This window comes from Rhinoderma darwinii, chromosome 11 (assembly GCF_050947455.1).
Source record: "Rhinoderma darwinii isolate aRhiDar2 chromosome 11, aRhiDar2.hap1, whole genome shotgun sequence".
Lineage (NCBI taxonomy): Eukaryota > Metazoa > Chordata > Amphibia > Anura > Rhinodermatidae > Rhinoderma > Rhinoderma darwinii.
Genome location: NC_134697.1, coordinates 62,026,600 through 62,052,328, shown reverse-complemented (window position 1 = coordinate 62,052,328; position 25,729 = coordinate 62,026,600). Strand labels below are relative to the sequence as shown.

The following is a 25,729-nucleotide window of genomic DNA, read 5'->3' as shown; positions in this document are numbered from 1 at the left end:
TTCAGGTTATTACGGTCGTGTAGATACCTAAAATGCTTAGTTTTTGTTTTTTATATATATATATATATATATATATATATAATGTATGGGCAATAAGATATATTATATACTAAATAATGACTTTGTTGTGGACATTTCTTTATTATTTTTTTGTTCCATTTTATTATTAATAGCAAGAAGGGATAACTTTTTCACAACTTTATTTTAGACTTATAATGTGTTAGCATACCCCCTGTTTGCTAACACATAATTCTGTCTCACTATGACACAGGCTGCTGTTAGGGTAACACATAGGTCCTTTCTAGATCCCCAGGACTGACTGCAGAGGGCTCTCCCATTTTCCGATCACATCTCTGAGTTTCCGGTGATGTATTCTAAATGAGAAGTTACCTTTCATCATGCTGCAAAAACGTAAAGCAGCAATCAAAGGGTTAAACAGTTGGGATCAGAGTTTCCTCCAATTCCAGCTGTTTTCAGCAAGTGTCTCTAAAAATAGGAGCCGTTAATAACAACTCCGGTTTGGAGAATGGAGTGCTCACTGGAGCGCTCATAAGACTTTACTACAGCGATGACAAAAGACCTCTTTGTAGAACCTCAGACTTGCACTGCCCGCCTTCAAAAGACAGTGGTCGGTTGGGAAGGGGTTAAAGGCTAGCTTCAAATGGTTAAATTGGTCAATATAAAGCCATCCAGTAATTTAAGGCCAACTACAGTTACCGATTAATCACTTGCATGTCATGGCTAAGAATGTTCTGTTTAATTTCACCCAAAGTACAAGAATCCTATTTCCTTGTTCTATCTAAAACTTGACATAGATTAAAATATGCCAGGGGCAGTTGTTAAATGTTCCAGTGATCAGAATCTTTTTTTTTTTTTATGAGAAAACTGGAAAAAAAAACAGAAAAAAATCTTTACAGGAGGTGGTGATAAAATGAACATACAGAAAGGGAAAATCATATGGCCTTGTGGGGAGCACTAAGGGGCATCCTTACTATGTTGGGGCATTAAGGCGGTATAATTACTGTGAGCGGTGGCACTAATGGCGCATTCTTGCTCTGTGGGGGGACTGATCATTAAATGCAATGAATTTCTTAACTTTTATAAGGAGCTGGTACATTTTCTTGCTCGAGGGAGTGGAGCATTCAAAAGTTTACTATATGGCCCAGCCTTTTCTAGCTACGCTCTGATGCCATAACGGTGAGTGTTGTGCTCAGGGGTCTTATTCAATGCCTCTGCTGTACCTCTGAAAGGAACATACATAATGCTCTTCAGATTTAAATCGCTGTCCGTCAGCAACTGTACTCCAATCAATGTTGTCACGAAAGTGCTCAGTTACACGGATGAGAGGAGAACTTCTACTCTATATTTCACAAACCATACAAATATTTTACTCTTTGCTGCACATTTTCAGCTAATCTTATTTAGGCTACAACTGCCTGAAAAATGCATATTTTTATATCTGCTCATTTAAAGAGGACCTGTCACCCCTCCTGACATGTCTGTTTTAGTAACAATTGTATTCTGCATGAAATAATAATTCTGGAGCATCTTTTCTTAGAACTCTACGTTGTGCCTTTCCTCTGTTCCTAGAAATGTATGAATAAATTAACAACTGGTACTCCAAGACTTTTCTCATGCTGCACCTGTCCTCTAAAATGCCAACATTCACAGTCTTAAGCGTGCTCTGAAAATATATGTTTTTAGACAAGCCTATCACATGACTTCTTTCCTTTACCCCCTATTACATTAGTCATTAGAACCTGACCCCCTCATTCAATACTATCCACCAATCTTCTTGTCCCATTTTGCACTTCATATTCATCATACACAGATAATGGCTGGTGACCAGCACATGTGTACTTCCCTATGTATATAAAAGATGGGTAATGTACAGAACCAGCACTTTTTACATTTTGTGTCTCCCCTATTTCCTCATAGATTGTAAGCTCTTGCGAGCAGGGTCCTTACTCCTCTTGTTTGAATTGTATATTAGTTTTGTCACTATGTAATGTCTGATATTGTCTGTACATGTTCCCTCTGAATTGTGAAGTGCTGCGGAATATGTTGGCGCTACATAAAGATTATTATTATTATTACTACCAGTTGGGGATGTGTCCTTACACAGACTGTCAATTCCAATTTAGGGCTGACGGTGTGAGTCTGTGTAGGGAACAACCCTTTGACAAGGGGAATGATAACACTCATTTGTCAATTTATTCATAAATTTCTGGGTTGAATATCAGATGAACGGCACAACGCAGAGATCTAAGAAAATATGTTCCAGTATTGTTATCTCATGGGAAATATAAGTAATTACTAAAATAGACATGTCAGGAGAGGTGACAGGTCCTCTTTAATTCACAAAATCAGATGTATCGAAAGATGAGACAACTTCAAACATGAGTCATCACACTAATTTAAAGGGCAATCAATGAAGAACTGCTAAGTGAAAAGATATTTCATGGGAATGTATCCTCGTGTTGAAGGAAGGAAAGTACTCTGACTCATTGCCATGTTTTCAGACTGCCGCGTGTCTTGTTTTATTCCTTGCATTCTTTAGAACTGAATGGATTCTGGTGTGGAAAATTTAGCATCACTACAGGGATACTGATAACATGTAAATAAAATTCAGATGCTTGTAAGTGGTGAATATGAAAAAATGTAAAGATTATTGTAAAACGTACCAGCTGAGAAATTCCATGCAGCAATGGGGATTTAAACAGCCTCTCTGCTCATCCCATAAAGAGCACATAAATATCATTCTATTTATAAAACATGTTATAGCATAATGGTTAGTTTTCCCTGTAGTTGCTCATGTAGCAGTTTGATATCCTGGCAGTGGTATAACTATAAGGAGTACAATGGGTTGCAGTCACACCCGGACATAGGGTTACACAACGGCTTCTCTGTGCCATAAGAGTTCATCAGTTTTATACATGGCACATGATAATTTGGGGACCCTGTTACAGCTTTTGCATTGGGGTCCAAGAGCTTCAAGGTATGCCACTGGATCATATACAGTTAGGGCTGGGCGATTTTGCCCAAAAATAAAATCTAGATTTTTTTTCAACACTTTAGGCGATTTTCGATTTGAATCTCGATTTTCTTATTTTTTTCTGGTTATTTAACAGTAATACCAAGAGATAATTTAAGAAATTATTTCCTTTATATACATAACATATATTGCTAAAATTATTGTACATAACTTCACAACTTTTAACCTCTGCAAATACTTTTTTTTTAATCATAAGTACCATTGCAAAAATGTCTATCTAATTGTTTATAACTTCTGTGTGCCCCAGCTGGGAACAGGTTAACAGAATCTATAATCAATGAGGCACTGCCTGCACTAACATCCCCATCTGCCCGTCACCAGCTCAGCCGGTCTCCGACATTGCCGGATTCACGTGACCGTGAAAATGGTCCGTGTGTCAGCCGGATTTCGTGGCTCAATCACGGTACATGTAAACGGGATTCCTGGCATCAGTCATTTAGGCTACAATCACATAAAAGTGAAAAAAAATGGCCATTAAAAACTGATCAATGGTCAGTTTTTCATGTGCATTTTGCATCAGTGTCTCCAAATTCTCATCCATTTCCAGTCCGGATGGATGGATGGATTTCATTTGTCAGGGTAGATTGTGCCCCAGTGCCCACATATAGTAACATAGTGCCCACTTATAGTGCCACAGTGCCCACATATAGTGACACCGTGCCCACATATAGTGACATCATGCCACAGTGCCAACATATAGTGCCACAGTGCCCACATATAGTGACACAGTGCCCACATATAGTCACATCATGCCACAATGCCCACATATAGTGACACAGTGCCCATATATAGTGACATCATTTCACAGTGCCCACATATAGTGCCACAATGACCACATATAGTGACGTAGTGCCACAGTGCCCACATGTAGTGACAGTGCCACAGTGCCCACATAGCGCCACCCCCTCAATATAGTGCCACAGTGCCCATGTAGACAGTGCCACACCCCCTTGCAGATAGCACCCCCAAGTAGTTCATATCACACCTTGTAAATAGCACCACCACCCCCCTCCCTAGTAGAAAGCACCCCCACATATAGATATCACCCCCACATGTAGATTGCATCCCCGCCCTTTTGCAGATCATAGCACCACCCGCCTCCCTTGTAGATGACACCCCCCTGCCTTGTAGATGGCGCCGCTGTAGCTGCCACTAGGAGCTGAATCCCCGGCCAGAGGCTGCCGATGTTTTGGCCGGGGATTCAGCTCCTAGGGGGCTACAGCAGCATGATCTATAAGGGAGGGGGGGTTGTGGTGCGATCTACAAGGTACAAGGGGTGGTGGTGCAATCTGCAGGGGCGTGCTATCTACAGCGGAACGGCAGTTCGATGGGGAAGCAGAGACAAAATGGGGTGGACCAGGCAGTGACGAGGCGGTGGGGCGGAGCTTCCTCCCTCAGCACGGCGTGACAGCGCCACTAAAGAATCTATTTTACGATTCTGTTAAAAAACAGAATCGTGAGGGCCAATTAATCGAATTAATTTGATTAATTACCCAGCCCTATATACAGTATATAGTGATTTTCAGTGGAATCTGTACTGTATAAGTGAATGGAAGCGAGAATAGACGGTGTGAAGGGAACCTGATGCAATTCTGCAGACAGGACCTAAAATCTAAATAAGAAGTGAGCAAGAATAGTTAATAGTACGGTGTTCATGGCAGTCACTGCAGGTTTACATATTTTAATAGTAATTAATAATTATAATAATAATCCTAATAATTATAATTATAATATTATTATTATTATTATTATTATTATTATTTTGTTTAGAGACTAGTCACAAGTATGGAGGCAACAACAAAAATACAGAAATGGTTCTACAGGTTGACTAATAAAAAGATAGACAAATATGTGTGATGAACCAGCATTCGGCCAGAAGCTATCTTATGTGTATCCAGCTTAAGAATGGCAGAGACCGTGTGATGTTTTGTGCATATACTCTTAGATGTCTTTGATCCATTTGATAAAGATTAATCAATTCAAGACCCTACTCAAACACCATTGTAGATTACCACCTCTATGAGTATTTTTCTTTTTCTTCCAGTAGGCCAATGTACTTTCAACATGGCCAAAAGTAGTCTTTTCTTTTGATCAAGTTTACATACGTGTCACACAAGTCCCTGCCATGAACTTTACCAGAACCTTGTTCAGTAGATGCTTATACACATATTGTTTCTTTTTTGCTATTATAAACTCATAAATATCGTTTGGCTTAAAGTGTTTTTTTCATAATCCATATTAATGCATGTTTTAATAGTTTAATATATGTACAAATTTTCTACAAAAAAATTAATTGCATTTGTATGAAATTCAACATGATCAGCCATAATATAGTGCATATAACTACCCAAACGTCATACACTGAAAATGCTCCATAAATACAGCATTTCCCAGATGTGTGAGATTCAATCATAAAACCTCTAGACCAGTAATCAAGTGCGGCACTAGCCAGGAATTATCTGCCTAAACAGAAGAGATGGAGGCAGAGAGCATGCAACCCAGGAGGGGACTGTAGCCTATATGTTTATGTGGTGTTTAGTGTCCATATAAGTAGAGCAAGAATTCATGCCCCTTGGTATAAGGTATTGCACATCTGTATTTATGATATGAAGAATGCTGTACAATATATATATTATATATATATACATACATACACATATTCATATAAAGGGGCTATAAAAAGTCTACACACCCCTGTTAAAATGGCAGGTTTTTATCATGTTACAAAATCAGTCCAAGATGAATCATTACAGAACTTTCCACCTTTAATGTCACCTATAATCTGTACAATTGTATTGAAAAAAAAAACTGAAATCTTTTAGGGTGGAAAAATAAAAATTAAGAACAAAAATAATGTGGTTGTATAAATATACACACCCTCAAAATAATACTTTGTTGAATTACCCTTTGACTTTACGACAGCATTCAGTCTTTTTGGGTAGAAGTCTATCAGCATGGCACATCTTGACTTGGCAATTGTTGCCCACTCTTTCTTGCAAAAGCGCTCGAAATTTGTCAGATTGCGAGGGCATCTCCTCTGTACAGCCTTCTTCAGGTCATCCCACAGATTTTCAATGGGATTCAGGTCTGGGCTTTAGCTGGGTCATTCCAAAACATTGATCTTCTGTTGAAGCCGTTCTTTGTTGATTTGGAGGTATGCTTTGGGCCTTTATCGTGCTGAAAGGTGAAATTCCTCTTCATCTTCAGCTTTTTAGCAGAGGCCTGCAGGTTTTGTGCCAATATTGACTAGCACCTTGACTAAAGCCCCACTTCCAGCATCAGAAAAACAGCCCCAAAGCATAATTCTGCCTCCACCATGCTTCATTGTGGGTTCTATTGCTGATGTGCAGTGTTTGGCTTTGCGCCAAACATACCTTTTGGAATTATGGCCAAAAAGTTCAACCTTGGTCTCAAACCATAACACGTTTTCACACATGCTTTAGGAAGACTTGATTTAGGTCTTTGCAAAACATATCCGGGCTTGGATGTTTTTCTTTGTTAGAAAAGGGTTCCGTCTTGCCACCCTACCACACAGCTCAGACATATGAAGAATACGGGAGATTGTTGTCACATGCACTACAAAACCAGTACCTGCCAGAAAGTCCTGCAGTTCCTTTAATGTTGCTGTAGGCCTCTTGGTAGCCTCCCGGACCAATTTTCATCTTGTCTTTTCATCAAGTTTTGGGGGATGTCCAGTTGTTGGTAATGTCACTGTTGTGCCAAATGTAATCCACTTCTTGATGACCGTCTTCACTGTATTCCACGGTATATCTAATGCCTTGGAAATTCTTTGGTACCCTTCACCTGACTGATGCCTTTCAACAATCAGATCCCTTTGATGGGTAAGCTTTTTACCGTCCATGGCTTTTTCTGTCACATGCAACAAAGAAAATGTCAGAAAAATCCTAATAGAACAGCTGAACTTTATATGGGGTTACTGAGAATCACTTTCAATAATGGCAGCTGTGTACTGACTACTGTACTATTTAACATGAGTTTAAATGTGAGTGGCTAATTCTGAATACAACCACATCCCCAATTATAAGAGGGTGTTCACACTTATGCAACCACATTATTGTAGTTTTGTTATTTTTATTTTTCCCCTTTAAATAATTTTAGTTTGTTTTTTCATGGATCTGTACAGATTATGGGTCACATTAAAGGTGGAAAAAGTTGTGAAATGATTCATCATGCACTGATTTTTTGACATGACTAAAACCTGGCATTTTAACAGGGGTGTGTAGACTTTTTACATCCACTGTATGCACACAGTACATACTGTGAATATATATATATATATATATATATGTATATATATATATATATATATATATATATATATATATATACAGGGTGGGCCATTTATATGGATACACCTAAATAAAATGGGAATGGTTGGTGATATTAACTTCCTGTTTGTGGCACATTAGTATATGGGAGGGGGGAAACTTTTCAAGCTGGGTGTTGACCATGGCGGCCATTTTGAAGTCGGCCATTTTGTATCCAACTTTAGTTTTTTCAATGGGAAGAGGGTCATGTGACACATCAAACTTATCGAGAATTTCACAAGAAAAAGAATGGTGTGCTTGGTTTTAACGTTACTTTATTCTTTCATGAGTTATTTACAAGTTTCTGACCACTTATAAAATGTGTTCAAAGTGCTGCCCATTGTGTTGGATTGTCAATGCAACTCTCTTCTCCCACTCTTCACACACTGATAGCAACACCGCAGAAGAAATGCCTCCCGATCTGACTCCCTTAGACTTTTATCTTTGGGGTCATCTGAAGGCAATTGTCTATGCTGTGAAGATACGAGATGTGCAGCAACTGAAACTACGGATACTGGAAGCCTGTGCTAGCATTTCTTCTGCGGTGTTGCTATCAGTGTGTGAAGAGTGGGAGAAGAGGGTTGCATTGACAATCCAACACAATGGGCAGCACTTTGAACACATTTTATAAGTGGTCAGAAACTTGTAAATAACTCATGAAAGAATAAAGTAATGTTAAAACCAAGCACACCATTGTTTTTCTTGTGAAATTCTCGATAAGTTTGATGTGTCACATGACCCTCTTCCCATTGAAAAAACTAAAGTTGGATACAAAATGGCCGACTTCAAAATGGCCTCCATGGTCAACACCCAGCTTGAAAAGTTTCCCCCCTCCCATATACTAATGTGCCACAAACAGGAAGTTAATATCACCAACCATTCCCATTTTATTTAGGTGTATCCATATAAATGGCCCACCCTGTATATATATATATATATATATATATATATATATATATATATATATATATATATATAAATTATATGGGAAAATGAATATTGCCTTATAGTCCCACAATAAGTGTGGATTTACATATATAGACTTACATTATGGTTATTTATATGCACTGTCTAATATCTAATACTGTTTTCTTATAATTGTAGGATTAACCCTGCAGAAAGATTGGGGAATCGTAAAAATGGCATTAGTGACATAAGAAAACAAAAGTAAGTATAATTTTATTCTGTAACTACATTTCCTACTATTGTCCCCATCTAATTGTTTCAGTTGTGGCAGTGCTGAATTGTGACCCGTAAGAAATGGCGAAGGTAGTACATTTCTGGTTCAAATTAGGGGGAGACCCTGATTGAAATTTTGATTTGTTTGGTTACGACCCCCACTTGGTTGTTTCCGTAACTCCCTCAAGAATTAATAAAGAGAGCCTTGAATATATGCAACCACATTTCCATTAATTCCCTGCCTGGATCTGGCAGGCCACCTCAGGTGACCCTCGTTCCCTAGATAGGTGGGTTTCCAAAGCTGGGACCAGGGCCGGCCTTAGGGGTGTGCGACCTGTGCCATTGCACAGGGCGCATCACTCCAGCAGGTGGAAGCCGGAGCTGCACTGCCTCACTTCCCCTGCTTGTTTCAGAAGTGCCTGGGTCCGGCGACTCAGAAGCTGCCTTTCCGCCCGGGTGCTTCTTCTCTGTGTCGTCGCTACCGCTGTAGCAGCCATAGCGGCCCCCCCATGGCCGTCAGTGCCGCTAGCAGCTGCTGCAGCTGCTACAGCGGTAGCGACGCCACATTCAATAGTAATCCTTAGGACACAGATACTATTGAAAACTATAGCAGAGCAGGGAGGTATCTCCCTGCTATGCTATCTACTAGAACCACTGTTACTCCCTGAAGGAGCGGAATCCCCGTGTGACCGGGGATTCCGCTCCTGGACGGAGCGCTTGATGTCACTGTCGATATATGTACAGTGACGTCAGGGGCTTCTCCTGGAGTGGAATCCCCGGTCACAGCGTCGGCAACTCTGTGGATGGGGATTCCGCTTCAGGAGTTGCCCCTGATGTCACTGTCTATATATGGACAGAGACATCAAGTGTTCCGTCCAGGAGCAGAATCACCGGCCACAGGGGGATTCTGCTCCTTTAGGAAGCTGGCCAGGTCCTTAAGACACAATTTCACAATACAAACTGCAGACATTATTCAATAGATTTCTTAGACCTGATCAGACTGGTGTACTTACTTTGAAGATCTATGTAAGAATGGCTGTATAATCCTTCCTCAAAGTTTTCTTGTCTGATATTAAAATCAGCATTCTATGAGATCATATATATGCATGAGACCATGTATATGCATGATGTTATCTCAATTTCCTCCGACCAACAGCTCACAAGCTTCTTTCAATGTCCATGTCTTCATGCTAAAATGTAGCACAAACTCAGTACAAGCTGCAGTTTCCCTGGTTCTGGAGTAAGAGAGCTTGACTTCCACCAGCAGTTTTAGTGTGGAATTACAGCTTTCTCCATCTGCCACTTTATTTTACTGCAGAGCCATGGAGGCTGGAGCTTGTACTGAGTATGTGTGAGATTTCAGCATGGTTTGGGGGAAGAGGGACCCCTGTAGGAGCTTGACAGCTCTAGGCGAGAGGAGATTGAGTTTATCTCATGAATACACTTGTTCTCATAAAATGCTTATTTTAATATCTTGTTCGAAAACTTTGAGAAATAATTATAAAGACATTCTTACACAGATTTTCTATGTTTCATCAGCTTCATCAGGTCTAAAATAGCTATTTAATAATGTATGTAATTTGTATTGTGAAATCTAGTGACAGATCCTCCTTAAATGGTCAATAACTTTTAAACAAACTTTGCATACTGTAAATCAATAGTATAAGCAAATATAAGAAACTTAGTAATAGATTTTATTTAAGAAAAATGCCCTTTTCTTCTCTTATTAGGCTCCTTTCCTACCCCCCCTCCCCCTAACTGTTCAGTTAGCGTGCAACGTTTCGGCTCAGTACAAGGAGCTTGAGAAAGGCTCCTTGTACTGAGCCGAAATGTTGCACGAGGGCTATTGAAGCTACTTTTTTCACTTTGAATCGGAGTGCTGCTTATCATTGCATATATATATATATATATATATATATATATATATAATCTCAATGACCCTAAGTGGCGCTGCTAAACCAGTAAGTAGTTCAATATGATGATAATGAAATTTTAACATAAATAATAGTAATGATAGGCTACGCGTTTCAACACAGGACATGCATCTTCATCATGCCATATATATGATAACAGTTAGGTTCCACCCACTAGCTTAGGGAAATCTGAGAATTAAAGAAAAAGCCTGCAGAGGGTAAAAACTGATAATAAAAAATGTTGGGTTCCACCAGAGCGGGAGCGGCTCCCTTCATTGGCTCTACAACATCCATAAATCCTCTTAGAGAATAAAGAGGGGTTATCCTGATGGGACAGCCTTTTTTTTAGGTATACCCATTTAGATATAGCGGGTTTTGCACCACTTTGTGAAGCGGCAATATTCATTTATTTTCTATTATAGATACCATATTTTCACCATAAGACATTAGAGGCTAACATAAACATCCATACTGCTTAAAATAGGGGAAACTGGGTTCTGTAATAGGAAATTTGCAGATTGGTGAATCGAAAAACAGGTGAATTTTCATCTCTGATAGGCCAGACTGCACCTAGACTTTTTGTAGTGCTACTGATTGATTTTAGCCCTTGAGTGACCTTTGCGGTCCACAAGATTGCATGCAACTCAATGTATTTGTTTGGATTATAGCTGTAGCTCAAGAGTTAAAGGGTTTGTCCAATGGAAATAAAGAAGATTTATAAGTGTTATTTTCAGAAAATAATCAACTTTGAAATATACTTTCTTTTGCAAATCTTTATGGATCGCACTAACACAGGCTCCAGGGGAAAGGAGCTTCCCATCCTCTCTGTGTGTCGATGATGCGATGAAGGAGCTGGCTGCCTGGCTCAATTCATCAGCAAAGCCAGCCCCCTTCTCGGTCTCTGAATCTTCTGTGACGAAGAAGAGGGCTGGCTTAGCTGATGAATGGAGCCAGGCAGCCAGCTCTTCGTCCGCGTCATCGTCACACATAAAAATAATAAAAAGTTTTTATTTTCATCGGACGACCCTTTTAAAATCAATCGGTAGTTATACAAAAAGTCTAGGTGTAGCCCTGACCTTACTCACCAAAGCAGTTTTCTGTAGATGTTTCCCAGCTGTTTTGTATTTTAAATTAATTTCAAAGTAGACTCCAAGGAGGTGGCCATTTAGCATTATGATATTTATCCTGCAACTTTTTTTTTTCCTCTAGCAAGGAGTGATTATGCAAAGAATATAAGAAAGGCTTTTACTTCTCTTTTATGGATTCTGTACTGCGTTTGTTAAAATACATTAAAAAAAGCATCAAACCTGCACTAAGTGAGCAAAGACTTGTAATTGCATAAGTTAAAGAGTTGTCCAGGATAAAAAGAAAGGGTCTGCTTTTTTCAAGAAACCGCGCCACTCTTGTCCAAGGGCTGTGTCTGGTGTTGCAGATAGATTCTCTTAAAAGACAAAAAACACACAGTGGCGCAACATAGGGCATGATCCCACGACAAATTGAAATGGTGTACAGACATTCGGTTATGCTCACCTGACCATGTCGTGCTAGGAGAATATCGTCCTAATAGTCCTTGTAGTACAGTATAATGGTAAGGTTCGGAGAGCCGCAGGCCACGGGCCAGTATGTGTAAAATATTTTTGTTACAGCAGGATCGAAAGCAGTATGGAATGCAATATGCACAGATCAGCTACAAAAAATGACCTTTTGATAGGCGCTGCTCCCTTGTTTTAAATATTTTTTCGGTATTACAGCTGAGCCTAATAAACTTGGATGGACAATAGTAGCGCTGTTTCCATAAAAACAAAAGCAACCCCACAACCCTCTTATGGTGAAGAAAGTGTTGAAAATTTTATACAGTGGAGGACTCCGTGATGATACACCGAGCTCAGGCACAGAAAAATGTGCAATACATATATGGCATAAGGTTAAAACATATGCAGAAAAATTCATAATTTTAAGAAAATCTACCCTGGTGATTATTTTCTGGTGAGATGAGAAGTATTAGACAGATAGTGAAATGTGCAGTAATTGGTCCCAGTAACAACAACAGGATTGAACGGATACTGCCGTATGGCCTGACGTGACATAAATCAAGCAAATAGGTTTTGTAAGGATTCAGCATCAATAAAGTTTGCTCCGTTACAGACCTAAATAATCCATGTTGTCTTCCCTATTCTACCAGTCCATTAATGTAATGTATTTCTGTCTTCTAGCAATTAAAAAGATATTGAAAAATAGGTAACAAGGCAACAAACCACCATTTTTAGCATTATTGCTGTGTACCTGTTTTCTACACACAATGTCCGTGATTCATTAGGTTGATCTATATACAGCCTATTAATTCACTATATGAAATCAGTATTGTTTGGTAAATTGATAGCCTGAAATGTTTTCAGTGGATTTTGGTTGTGTTTGTCGCGTTAACAGACTATAGGTTGCGTGAAACAACAGCCTACTGATACATTTGCAGGTACTTTACATTTCTATATTATAGGAACACATCTACGAGTGACTGTGAAAAAACACAACAGTAACTCATATAACTGCTATTTAAACTGTACGAATTGATATATTTATTTGCGCATAAATCAGTAGTACATGTGAATACAAGAAATTGGAATTGATCTTTTTAGGGGGATGTGACAACTTTCCCCTCTTCCTTATCTGAAGGCTCTTTATAAATTGTTTACAAATCTCCTCAGTCCCCCCCAAAGAATGCAATTAGTGTAATACAGTAAAAAGTAGACAGGGAGGAATGCAGCTGCAACTTTTCTCTCTCTCTCACTCTCAATCTCACTGTCTCGCTGTCTATGAGACTCCGTGCTGTGAGAGGGGAGGAGAGGGAAGCAGCTGCAGTTTCTCTGTATTTAATATGACATGCTGTTTGGATCAGAGTGTGGAGCACAGCAGGAGAGTCCATTTGCCTACTCATAAGGCATAGAGATAACAGAGATAGAAAACCAACATTTTTAAAAGGCTTACTTTGAATGCACCCCTACCCCCCAAAAAAAAATAAAAACATTTTATACAGACTGCTGCACTACATTTTAAATATCAATAGTTGTCAAAGAAGTCATTGTGATGTTTTATTTGTAACTATAGGTATGGCATAAATTATTCTTGCTATCAATACCTATAAATGTATGTGAGGACATATCAATATCCAAGAGAAAAAAATAGTAATACAAAGTACAAGATGTGTACCATGCAAAATACAAATACTTTATTGGAATTATCATAAAAACAAATTGGCCATCAAGACCTAAAAATAGACATACAATTAAAATACAATGGTGTGGTGATGAGTAGAGACTGCAAAAATGACATACAATTGTCATAAAAACAGAATAAGACGTAATACAGCATTAGTAAGCTACATGTAAAAGAAAATTACATGTACATGGGTCAATTATGGAGCACGAGTACAATTTCATAAGCATTTACCGCTTGAAAAAGCTGACGGCGAAACGCGCGTCGGGGCTCTTAGTGTGGTGATTGTTTGTTTGGGCTCATCATGCAGCACACGGGTTGGTACTTGGTCTAGGGCCCTTATGATTGGTTATTTCCTGGTGCTTATGAAATTGTAGTCATGCTCCATAATTTACCCATGTACATGTAATTTGCTTTTCCGTGAAGCTTACTAATGCTGCATTATGTCTTATTCTGTTTGTATGACAATTGTATGTCAATTTTTGCAGTCCCTACTCATCACCACATCATTGTATGTCTATTTTTAGGTCTTGATGGCCTTGATTTTCTTTTTATGATAATTCCAATAAAGTATTTGTATTTTGCATGGTACACATCTTGTACTTTGTATTATTATTGTATTATTATTTTTTCTCTTGGATATTGATATGTCCTCACATACATTTATAGGTATTGATTTTCTATGCTTTGATATGTGCGGACGTTTATTGAGACGTTTGTCTGTGTTCTAGATCAGTATAGGTATTTAAATTATTCTTATTGCCTGGGCAATTCTGGGCAATTCTTTCACCATTTTTTTCTCCAGACCAAGAAATCCAAAGAACTATAACACATCATTTTTTTTTCATTATTGTTATTTGTACTCCCCTTTGGTATTCCTATTCCCCCTTTTTTACACTTAACTTGAAGGTGCATTATTCAAGCTTATGTCAGAATATAAAAGCAAAAATGTCTTATTATTTACAGATGGTTCCAAGGATTTAACTGGGAAGGACTACGCAACCGTAAACTGCTGTCTCCACTAAAAAGAGAGGTAGGATTTATGAAAAATTCTGTAGAAAATAATCTCATGAAATTTGAAAAAAAGGTCTGCTATTCTTGCTCATTTACAGTTCATAGACAAGAGTAGTCTTGTTTGTGGGGAAAAAAAACATTTACAGTAGGTTTTCAAATCTCATGCAATCCCTTTAATTAACCAAAAAAATTAAATAATATGTTGGATTGTAACTAGAGCATGAATTTATTCCTAATCTAAAATCTAATTTCTTCTAATTCCTCTTTAAAGCTAAAAATAAAATTGCAAGTTGGTTTCAAATTAAATTATACAAAACATTTTATTTTTTATTTTACTAATGTATTTACACAAAAATAAAATATTTTATTGATGCTTTAGTCATGACATTCAAATTGTGTTCTTTGTTGTGTAATTAGATTACATTGTTTCTGAATGACCACAAGGTACAACCAGCGGTAATGCATCTGTCTAGTGGTCTATTATTGTTATTTAGACTATTAGGAAACATTGTATTTCTGATTTCGTTTCTGATGATAACTGTAGCATTAATATGAGCCTGTGGACAGCCTAGTAGTTCTCGGATATGATGAGGCAGACCATTTAACAATGATGGGTGATTTATAGAAAGGTCTTTGTAGAACTGCAACTACTGTACAATAGATGTTGTACACAGTGGAGGACTTGGCTACCTTGTGCCCTGGGCTTCTTTCTCTAGAGTTTTATAGAGGATGATTCCATAGTACTGTAAATTGCTATATTAGAAAATTCCTACATTACAACTTGCTACATTACTGTCACGATGCGGGGTGTGGACCCACTGGGCCGTATCGCGTAGCGGGATAGCAGCTGGCCAAACAGGTAAAGTACAGAGTTCAATAGTTCAGTGAGGATACCTGAGGCAACGTAGACAGTAGCAAGGCAGGCACGTCTGGGACCAAGTTCGTCCTTAATCTTAGAAGACAGTCCCTGCCAGAATGTAGCCACCCACATTGTTCCATAACAGTTCTCCCGCTAGGGTGCGGAAGTGGATGGCGTACTCGCGCACTGAGGTGTCTCCTTGGAATAGGTTCAGCAAGGAAGCCGCTGCAGATGAGAATCGTTCAAGCTCCTCAAACACCGTGCAAAATGTCCGGAGGAACCCCTGGAAGTCACGGGTCTCTGGTCCATGTCTCACCCAGATAGGATTCGCCCATGCAAGGGCCTTGCCAGTGAGGAGAGAGATGATGAAAGCGACCCTTGCACCATCAGACGAAAATGCCCTTGCATACAGGCTGAAGTGGATCTGGCACTGGTTCAAAAATCCACGGCAGGTACCTGTGTCTCCATCATAGTGGTCAGAAAGTGGCAAAGAAAAATGGGGTTTAACACTGCCAGGAGGTGTATTCTCAGGATCAACACTGCCAGGAGGTGTAGTAGGAGGAGCGGAAGCTAGCGCCTCCTGCCGACATGCGATAATGTTCAAGGCCTCGAGGAGTTGGTCCTGTTGAGACCGGAGGTCTAGCATATCCGTCCCCATCTCTTGTGACGTCATCTTGGTCTTGGATCGACCAGCTGGGTCCATGGCCTGGACGTACTGTCACGTTGGGTTTGTGGACCCATTGGGCCGTACCGCCTTGATGGTATGGCAGCTGGCCAACAGGGCGCAGGTCACAGTCTATAGTTCATATAGTGTACTTGTGACAGCTCGGACAGTAGCAAGGCAGGCTCGGCTGGGACTATGCAGCAGGTAGACGTCAGGCGTGGAGTAGCAGGACAGGCGTGGAATACAGCACAGCACGGCACTTGACCAGAATAGCACGTGATACAGGATACAGGTACGGGGAACATTGGGAACTGGAAAACACTAGAAGACTATTTGCATAGACAAACTTTGGATACGACAAACAATGCTCAGGCATTGCAGGGAGGGGCACAGCCCTTCATATAGCCCAGGGTGCTCCGGGAGCAATCTGCTTCAATCTCCCACCTGCGACTGAGCTCGCAAGCGCACCCTGGTGGTGACTGTGGAACAGGACGGCCGTATGTGCAGACATCTCCGGAGAGAAGGGCTTCGACTGGATGGAAGGAGTTCGTGGTCAGCGACCACAGACGTTACACTAGATTTCTCCCCAACATACAAACCCAAACTATACAGATATGTAAATCTTCATTTGGCAATTCTGTCTGGCTCTTTATATTCTATGGCAGGTGTTCCCAAACATTTTGTCATGAGGGAACCCCTCAAACATTTTCCCATCCTGAGGAACCCCTACTATTATGCACATATCGAACCCCATTGCATGCTCCCTCCTATATTGCTGTATGACATAACATCAGTTTACCACAACATGATCAGAGGCAGTTAAAGAAAGGTTAGAATAAGAATTAAATAGTTCAGACTATTACCAAATAATTTTTCTACCCTATGCTACCCATATTTGAAAAAGCTGAAGATCAACTCAGCAGTTCCTGCATTTAGGCAATGTTAATTCGTAGCGGAATTGCTGTGGATTTTCTGATCCGATTTGCGGACGAAAAATATGCAGCATATTACAGTGGCAATCTCATCCACACGCTGCAGAAAATATCCTTGCAGAAATTGACCTGCAGTATGGATATTTACATCTGCAGCATGTCAATTTATGCCTCGGAATAGTTGTGCATTTGTTGAAGATTTTCCCTATTGCAGTAGAGAAGTAAAAATCCGCGCCAAATGTTGAATTTTTTTGTTGCGGAACAGATGCATTCCGCAGCAAAATTGCAACTAGAAAATGAAACCCTGTTTCTACTCTATAATAAAAAAAAGTTACCACACTTCCCTATCGCTCCCGTAGTGACACAGCCCTGCTCCTATTGATAGTCTCTGTGCAGCCGGCGTCCTGTATGAAGTTTTGCCTCATGTGACTCCTGCAGCCAATGACAAGCTGCAGGGTCACATGGGACGAGATGCCATCCCAAGAGGCTGAATCAACAGAGACCAGCCAATAGGAGCAGGGATGCGTTGCAACCCGAGTGCCAGGGGAGGTGGGTATGGTTCCTCCTTTTTTTCTTTTCTTTTTTTATCCCCTCTTCTTTACAGCAGAAAATCCAGCCGAAAAATCTGCACTACATCAAGCACGATGTGGTGGAGATTTTCTGCCAGAATTCCCTGCGGAATTTTGGCTGGATTTTCTGGGGTGTTTTCCGCAGCAAATCCAACCCATGTGAACTTACCCTAAAAGTAGAGCTTTCTGCCAGGGAACTGATTTCATTTCATGAAACCCAGGTTGGAAGACATTGATCTAGGGATTATTAATCTTCCTGTTCCTAGCAATAGGAAATCTGTTATATTGACGTTCCACCATAAATATAAGATTATCTCTCCTGAAACCTTACTTATCTGTTTGTAGGTCTTTAAAGACCACTATAAATGCATCACTAATGATTGTTCTTATTCTACCAGATAAAGGGAATTACAGATCACAGCTATTTTGACAGTTTTCTCCCTGAAGCTGAAGATCCACCAGATGAGCTATCAGGATGGGACAAAAACTTCTGATGATCTGGGCATTATTCTAGGATTTCGAGAAGATACAACATCACTTATACAACAATCATTTTTTAGGAAATTCCAGAGGCAAGAACTTAACTTAAAAATCCCAGAGAAAGCATTAATAATGTACTTACAATGAACACACTGAATATTATATATGAAGACTTTACTCCTCTCTTCCAGAAAGACTGCCCTATGAAACATGGGGGAATGGCAATCATTTTGTGATGTTGCGTAAAACACTTTCTCAGGAGTGCTTTTCTTTGCACTGGTAGGGTAAATGAAGCAGTGCTTAATAGTTTTGCTGCTATATGTTTTTTCCTCTATTATTAAGAGTGCCCATGACCTTTCTGAATGTATGTGAGGCATCTACAACAGGTGGCAAGACCTATTTCATTAGGTTGCCTCTGCTAATTACATTATGTTGCTTTCACATTAAAGGAAAAAGCACACGTAAAAGAACATGAAACTTTGCTTCATACTGTAATATACTGGAGCTGAAATATCACGTGGCATTTCATGTTGGTATAGTAGCTAAGCAGCACAGTAAAGGCAAAGATGAAGAAAGTTAATCTTGAGAAGCAAATCTTGACCTAATCACTAGATGTCACATATGTCATCACTTCCACATGCATTTGAGATACTAAGGTAATGTAGCTCTATTCTTCTTCAGAATGAGGAGAAAATGTTTCTGAATGTGCCGTTTCTTTTAAGGGCTGAGAGAAGGTTTTATAGAATAGAACATTGTGAATAGAAAGATTTGGGGAAACTTCAGAAGTAGGTTTCTACTGCAAAAATCATAGAGAGATATATTTACATTAATTTTATTTTTCTGTTCCATTGCCTTTTTATCTGCAATATATATATTTTATTTTTACATTTATTTCATACCTTTTACAGTGTTTTATTATATTATGAAGCTCAAAGTTCATCCAACAGTTGTATGTTACAATATTTATTATATTGTGTACATGTTTATCCAATTCATTAAACCCATTGGCCCACATGTATCAATATTGGCCTTTTTTGTGTATGACGCTGATTCGTCGCTGATTGGTCAGCGTCATACACTCCTCTGTACAACGCCCACTTGGTCAATAGTAAAACACGGCCAGTTGTCCATTGAGAAACTCATTAGCATAAAGTTAGAATCGCTAATAAAGTGGTGAAAATAGATAGTTTTTTTTAATAAAAAGCACTGCATTATAGCACCGATCTCCTTATGTAGGAGATAGGCCACTTATAATGTGGTGACAGAGTCTCTTTAAGGCCTAAACAAGACTGGTCGTTAAAGAGTTAAAGGCTTTTCCCTTCATCCCTAGGATATGACATCTCTTCCTGATTGCAGAGGGTCTGACTGCCGAGACCCCTGCTATCCTCACAATGAAGGTGCTGCAGCGGTAGTTAAGCACTGCATCCGCTTTCGGGTTTGTCCACACATAATGGATTTGCTGCAGAAAATTTCCGCAGCAATTACGCATCCACTAGCAGAAAATCCGCTACGGAAAATACACAACATTTCATAAATTTTTTTACTGCATATTTTTGGTGCAGTATTTTTGGTGTGTTTTGTACAAGGACTGTGTGATGGGGATATTTCTTCTTCCTGTGATGTCATTTCCACCCCTGTAAGAAATTCTGCAGCGTTTCCGCTGCACATTACGCAGTACATCAGAAAAAGGAGGGAAATCAGTCCACTTTCCGCAGTAATAATTGACACACTTGCAGAACAAAATTCCTGGACTGAATTTTTCTGCAACGTGTGGATGACATTTGATAAATCACACCCACTTCGCTGCTACTGTATTCTGGTGCGTATTTTCTGCAATTCCAGACGGAAAATATGCAGCAATGCCGTTACGTGTGGATGAGACCTTACAGTTCTTGTCTGCATAGTGGCGCTCTCCTCCATCTGCTATGCGGGGAACTGCAACACGGCCCAATACATTCAAATGCAGTTGTGTTGCTGCTCCCGTCACAGTGGATCAATGGCAGTGTCTATGTGCAGGGAAAAGGTCAAATAACGAATTTCTGCTTATCTATGGACATGTATTAGTATGTTTTTGGTATTTTTTTGTTTTGTTTTTATCGTCCATTGCAATTTTTCCTAACTAAAATCATGACTCAATTGAGAAAGTCACACTGGTCATTGTAAAGTTAGTGTGTAGAGGTGAACAAAAAACTAGTGCGTTACTGGATCAGTCTAGAAATTCTTTGATACTGTCTAATAAAACAATTCAAGACAATATTTTCAGAGTGATTTTTACACAGTACTGGGTTACTTTAAAATACTCAATGTTTGTTTAGAGTGGAAACCACTACGGGCTCTCGTGTTAGCCCTTGAAATTGTATTTCTATTTAAATAGGTTTATGATCTAAACTAACGTTTCCTATTGTTTCTAAGCCAAGCAACCCTAGAGACATGGCATGTACCCCCTGGAATGCCGGTACCTATGGGTTGAGATCCGAGGTCGGATATAGGCTGTACTTACTTGGCTGTATTCACATTCAGAATAGTGTTCCTGCTACCTTCTTATGAGATTCAATCCCATTTTTTAACAAAAGAAGGATTGAAACACACATGTACCGTAAATATGACATGTGAAAACAAGTGATTCTGAATTTTTTGCCACAATATAAATTATACTTTAACATTTAGATTTCCCTTTTTCCCATTTATCATATCTATAACATACAAAATGCACAAAAAAAAAACAAAAAATATTCCAGCAATTCCACTCTTAGGCTGGATTCACACACAGCATTTTGCTGTGTTTTTGTGCGTTTTTCGTGGCGTTTTTAATGGCATTTTTTGCAGTATTTTTCCATGCAGTTTTAAATGGGAACTAAACTTTTAAAAAAAACTCAGTAAAAAGTCTATGAGCCGATACACCACTTGCTCAGCATCCTGAGGAAAGTTGATCAGAAACAAAGGGCACAGCGCTCACTTGAGTGCTTCTGATGCTTCGTTTTAGCGATCAGTAGGGGTCTCAGTGCTCGGAACCCCTCCGATCAAAACCTCTGACTTGTCACTTTGGCAAGTCAAAAGTTTTTGGAAAGTTTAGTTACCTCTTTACGTTCAGCCAGATGTTACATTACAGTCTAAAGTAAAATAACAAATGCAAATATGTATTATGCCACATTGAAGTGATGTTGAATAATAGAAAAGCCTATGGCGTTTTTTAAGTCCTATAGAAAAGATAATGGGAAAAACGCCTGAAAAAATGCCACTGACCACAAAATTGCCTCAAAAACGGCACAAACCATAACGAGATTGTGTGGAGTTAATTTGATAATTTACTATAGACTTAAAATCACATAAATAAAGCATTTAAAAAAACGCCATGGAAAACCCACAAAAATACAGCAAAACGCTGTGTGTGAATCCTGCCTTGATCCTATTTTGCGCCCTGTGTGACCGCACAAGTCGCATACCACTAAGGCCACGTGGTGGTGTGTATCTCCCTTCACCATTTACACATCCTTTTAATAGTGTAACACAAGGCAGAAATCATCCCTGACACATAGACTAATACCAGGATATATATCTGGAACTAGTATATAAGTACTTATATAGAACTAGTGTGGCTGACTGTAGGAGTGTTTTCAAACTATTTTTATTTGACATTTTCTCACACTGTCACATTATAGAGAATCAGGCACATCTATGACCATAGATTTCTTTAGTGTTGGGTTCCCGTTCACGCAGTGCATGCGTAGGAATGGACTATTGAGAAACAGTGGGCAGCAAATGGATTAGCAATGTGTGCTTTTTTTCATTGCATTGCTAATTCATAGTATTAATTTCCTTTTGCCAGGGTTTCCTGAAGGAGAAAATAGGTGTGGGTTGTCATGTGGAGGGAACTGTTAAGTCATGTATTGATTTTTTTTTACTTCAACTCAGATTTCTAAACCTTTAGTCTGGGTCCTGGTCCTTTAAGCCAACTAGTCAGTGCTCAATACACAGAGGACTCATGTGTTACAGTATTTAACCCCTTAAATGGAATAAGTATCAATTATGGGATGACATGGTGTCCAGTGACAAATGTATGACTATGGCGACTATAAAGTGGAGTTATCCCTTATGACTCTACGTCTCACTAAATATTAGTAAAATACTGTTAACTTGCTAACGCAATAGAAATTGCTGATTTTGTAGTTGAAGCCCCATTAACCAACTACAGAATGCTCTATACTGCTGCTCCACCTTAAAAAATGGCTGATTTTGTAGTTGGCTCCCCATTAAACAACTAAAGACTGCTGTATACTTTTCCCATAAGTCTGTAGTTGGGAGTAGAGCAGACATCTCTGTAGTGTAAGAAATCTCCTTTAGGCCTCGTTTACACGAGCGTGATATACGTCCGTGCGACGCGTGTGCTTTTCCCGCGTGTCGTACGGACCTATGTGAGGGCAAAGCCACACGTGGCGGAATTGCTCTTGAATTCCGCTGCGGACACTCCGCAGCGTTAATCCGCAGCGGAGCCGTTTCTCCATTGCCTTCCACTTCTTTTTAGTAGGCTTCGTTTAGACGAGGCTGAAAATTACGCTGCGGAGCATAGGCTGCGGTGCGGAATTTGGTGTCCGCAGCATACAATGGATGTTGCGGACCAGTGGCGGACTGGTTGCGGACTCATTGCGGAAGTTCTCCATTGACTTCATTGGAGATTCTAAATTCCGCAATGAAGTCCGCAGCTGTCATGCACATGTTATGTGTGCTGCGGATGCGTCTTGCTTTTTTGACATGACATTTCTTCATTCTGGCTGGACCTATGTATTTCTAGGTCTACAGCCAGACTGAGGAAGTCAATGGGGCTCCCGTAATTACGGGAGCGTTGCTAGGAGACGTCAGTAAATAGTCACTGTCCAGGGTGCTGAAAGAGTTAAGCGATCGGCAGTAACTGTTTCTGCACCCTGGACAGTGACTACCGATCCCAATATACAGCAACCTGTCAAAAAAATAGAAGTTCATACTTACCGAGAACTCCCTGCTTCTGTCTCCAGTCCGGCTTCCCAGGATGACGTTTCAGTCTAAGTGACGGCTGCAGCCAATCACAGGCTGCAGCGGTCACATGGACTGCCGCGTCATCCAGGGAGGTCGGGCTGGATGCCGAAAGAGGGACGCGTCACCAAGACAACGGCCGGTAAGTATGAAATTCGTTTACTTTCACTAGGGAAAGTGCTGTCCCTTCTCTCTATCCTGCACTGATAGAGAGAAGGGAAGCACTTTTACCGCAGTCCGCAGCAGCTAGTCCGCATCAATTTACTGCACATTTTGGGCAGATCCGCCACAGAATCTGCAACGCAGATTCTGTGCGGCATTGATGCGGACAGCTGCGGAGGAAAACCGCCACGTGGGGCCATGCCCTGAGTCTATGGGGCCGTGCAGACAGTCCGTGAGTTTTGCTCAGTGTGAGTCCGGTGAAAAAAAGCGTGTGAACATACCCTCAAATGTAGATATAAATCAGTGAGGGTATGTTCACACGCAGTGTTTTCAGGCATATTTCGGGGAGTTTATGCCTCGAAAAACGCCTGAAAAAAACGGAAACTGAACGCCTACAAACATCTGCCCATTGAATCAATGGGAAAAACAGCATTTAGTTCATACGGGGCATCTGTTTAAAAAAAAGGAGCGTAAAAAGACGCTCCGTAAGGCCCTGTCCACACAGAAAACGGCCGAAAATGCCTCCCATTGATTTCAATGGGAGGCGGACACGTTTTTTACCGTGAGCGGAAAACACGTCTCGCGGTAAAAAGAAGCGACATGCCCTATCTTCGGGCGTTTACGCCTCTGACCAGAGAAAGGGTATTTTGCAGCGTTTTTGCCCGTAGCACTCAATGGGCGTGAGCTAAAAACGCAGCGAAAAATGCGGCAAACGGCGTGCAGGCAAATGAAAATCCGCCTCAAAATTCCAAACGGAATTTTGGGGCAGAATATTCTGCCTGCAAAAAACTCAGTGTGAACTCAGCCTAAGGCGGAGTTCACACAGAGTCATTTGACAAGTTTTTTTACGTGGAAACTGCGCCAAAAAATGGCCGAAAACTAGTGGAAAAAACGTCTCGTGGGAAAAAGAAGGGACATGCCCTATCTTCGTGCGTTTACGCCTCTGACCTCCGATTGACATCATGGACAGCTGTCTGCTCCTCTTCCCAGGGATTATTTTATTCCTTTCTAGAGTTGGATTTGGGTAAGAGTGAGGCTCCATGCACACGACCGTATATTTTATCCGTAATTACAAACTATTTTTTTATTTTACGGACCATGCTCCCATACTTTATAATGGGAGCATGATCCACAAATGCGGGTGACGGTCTGCGGCCAGCCGTGCCCGTAGTCACGGTCATGTGCATGTGATTTATCTTGCCCTTGTATTTATGAATGTGATTTTCTTTTAGACCCTGCAGTACTTGCACGGGCTCTGCACTGACAGGGTTTACTCACCTGTTTCATTTAGAGCACATTTTCCACAGGTTTTTAACTCCTGATAGGAATTTTCCTTGCCTTTCTCGTGTTCAGCAGTCGAGTACTGTAGCAGCTTCTGGTTTGTACTAATGCCGTCATCGGCGCAGCACCTGTAGTTTGCGGATGCCAAGTGGTGGCTACTTAAGGGCATGTTCACATGGCAACGCAAAATACGTCTGAAATTACGGAGCTGTTTTCAGACGATAATAGCTCCTGAATTTCAGACGTTTTTACAAGTGCACGTGTTTTTCGCGGCATTCATTACAGACGTAATTGGAGCTGTTTTTCAATGGAGTCAATGAGAAACGGCTCCAATTACGTTCCAAGAAGTGACATTCACTTCTTTGACGCGGGCGTATTTTTACGCGCCGTATTTTGACAGCGACGTGTAAAATGACAGCTCGTCTGCACAGAACATTGTAAGACCCATTGCAAGCAATGGGCAGATATTTGCAGACGTATTGGAGCAGTCTTTTCAGGCGTAATTCGAGGCGTAAAACACCTCCATTACGTCTGAAAAGAGGTCGTGTGCACATACCCTAACAGTGAGTAGTTTACATCTATTCATGTTATAAGCTCTCTGATGTAGCCTATTGTTGCATCTTTGAATTGGGGGCACATAAAAAAGTTGGTGACTTTGTTATTAGGCTAGAGTGTTCATTGTAGACTTGTCAGTCAGTCACAGCTCATATATACTGAATGCTTGCTGCAGCCATGCCATCTTTCTACACTGCTCGTAGTGGTCTCACGTGTGCTGTGTGCCATTTGCAAAACATAGCATGACAGCCGTCTAAAAAAGGGGCATTATGTAATGGATTTTTTTTTATAAAAATCAGCTGGCATTTTCCCTTTTACAAATGAGGCCAGTTAAGCATAGCCCTCTAAGCAATGCCCTTGTGCTCGGGCTTGTAGGCAGCAAATACAGTGCTATACCGAGCAAAACACAATTCTAGTGTCCCCCCTTTCTTATCATTCCCCTCCTAACTCGGAGGAATATATTATCCCCTGTTCTCTAAGAGGGGTTTTATGTCCGACACAACTCCCATCTATAATATCAA

General features: G+C 40.3%; 1 protein-coding gene across 1 annotated transcript in view; it reads left to right on the top strand.

Moving 5' to 3' along the window:
- The window catches only part of LOC142663207 (cGMP-dependent protein kinase 2-like), a 158,733-nt gene extending 138,285 nt beyond the window's left edge, over nt 1-20,448 (top strand). The window contains exons 18-20 of the mRNA XM_075841671.1: nt 8,488-8,550; nt 14,652-14,718; nt 18,122-20,448. Coding sequence (XP_075697786.1) covers nt 8,488-8,550; nt 14,652-14,718; nt 18,122-18,217 — 226 coding nt within the window. The 3' untranslated portion in view covers nt 18,218-20,448. The remainder of the gene's footprint in view (nt 1-8,487; nt 8,551-14,651; nt 14,719-18,121) is intronic.
- The last annotated feature ends 5,281 nt before the right edge of the window (nt 20,449-25,729 follow it).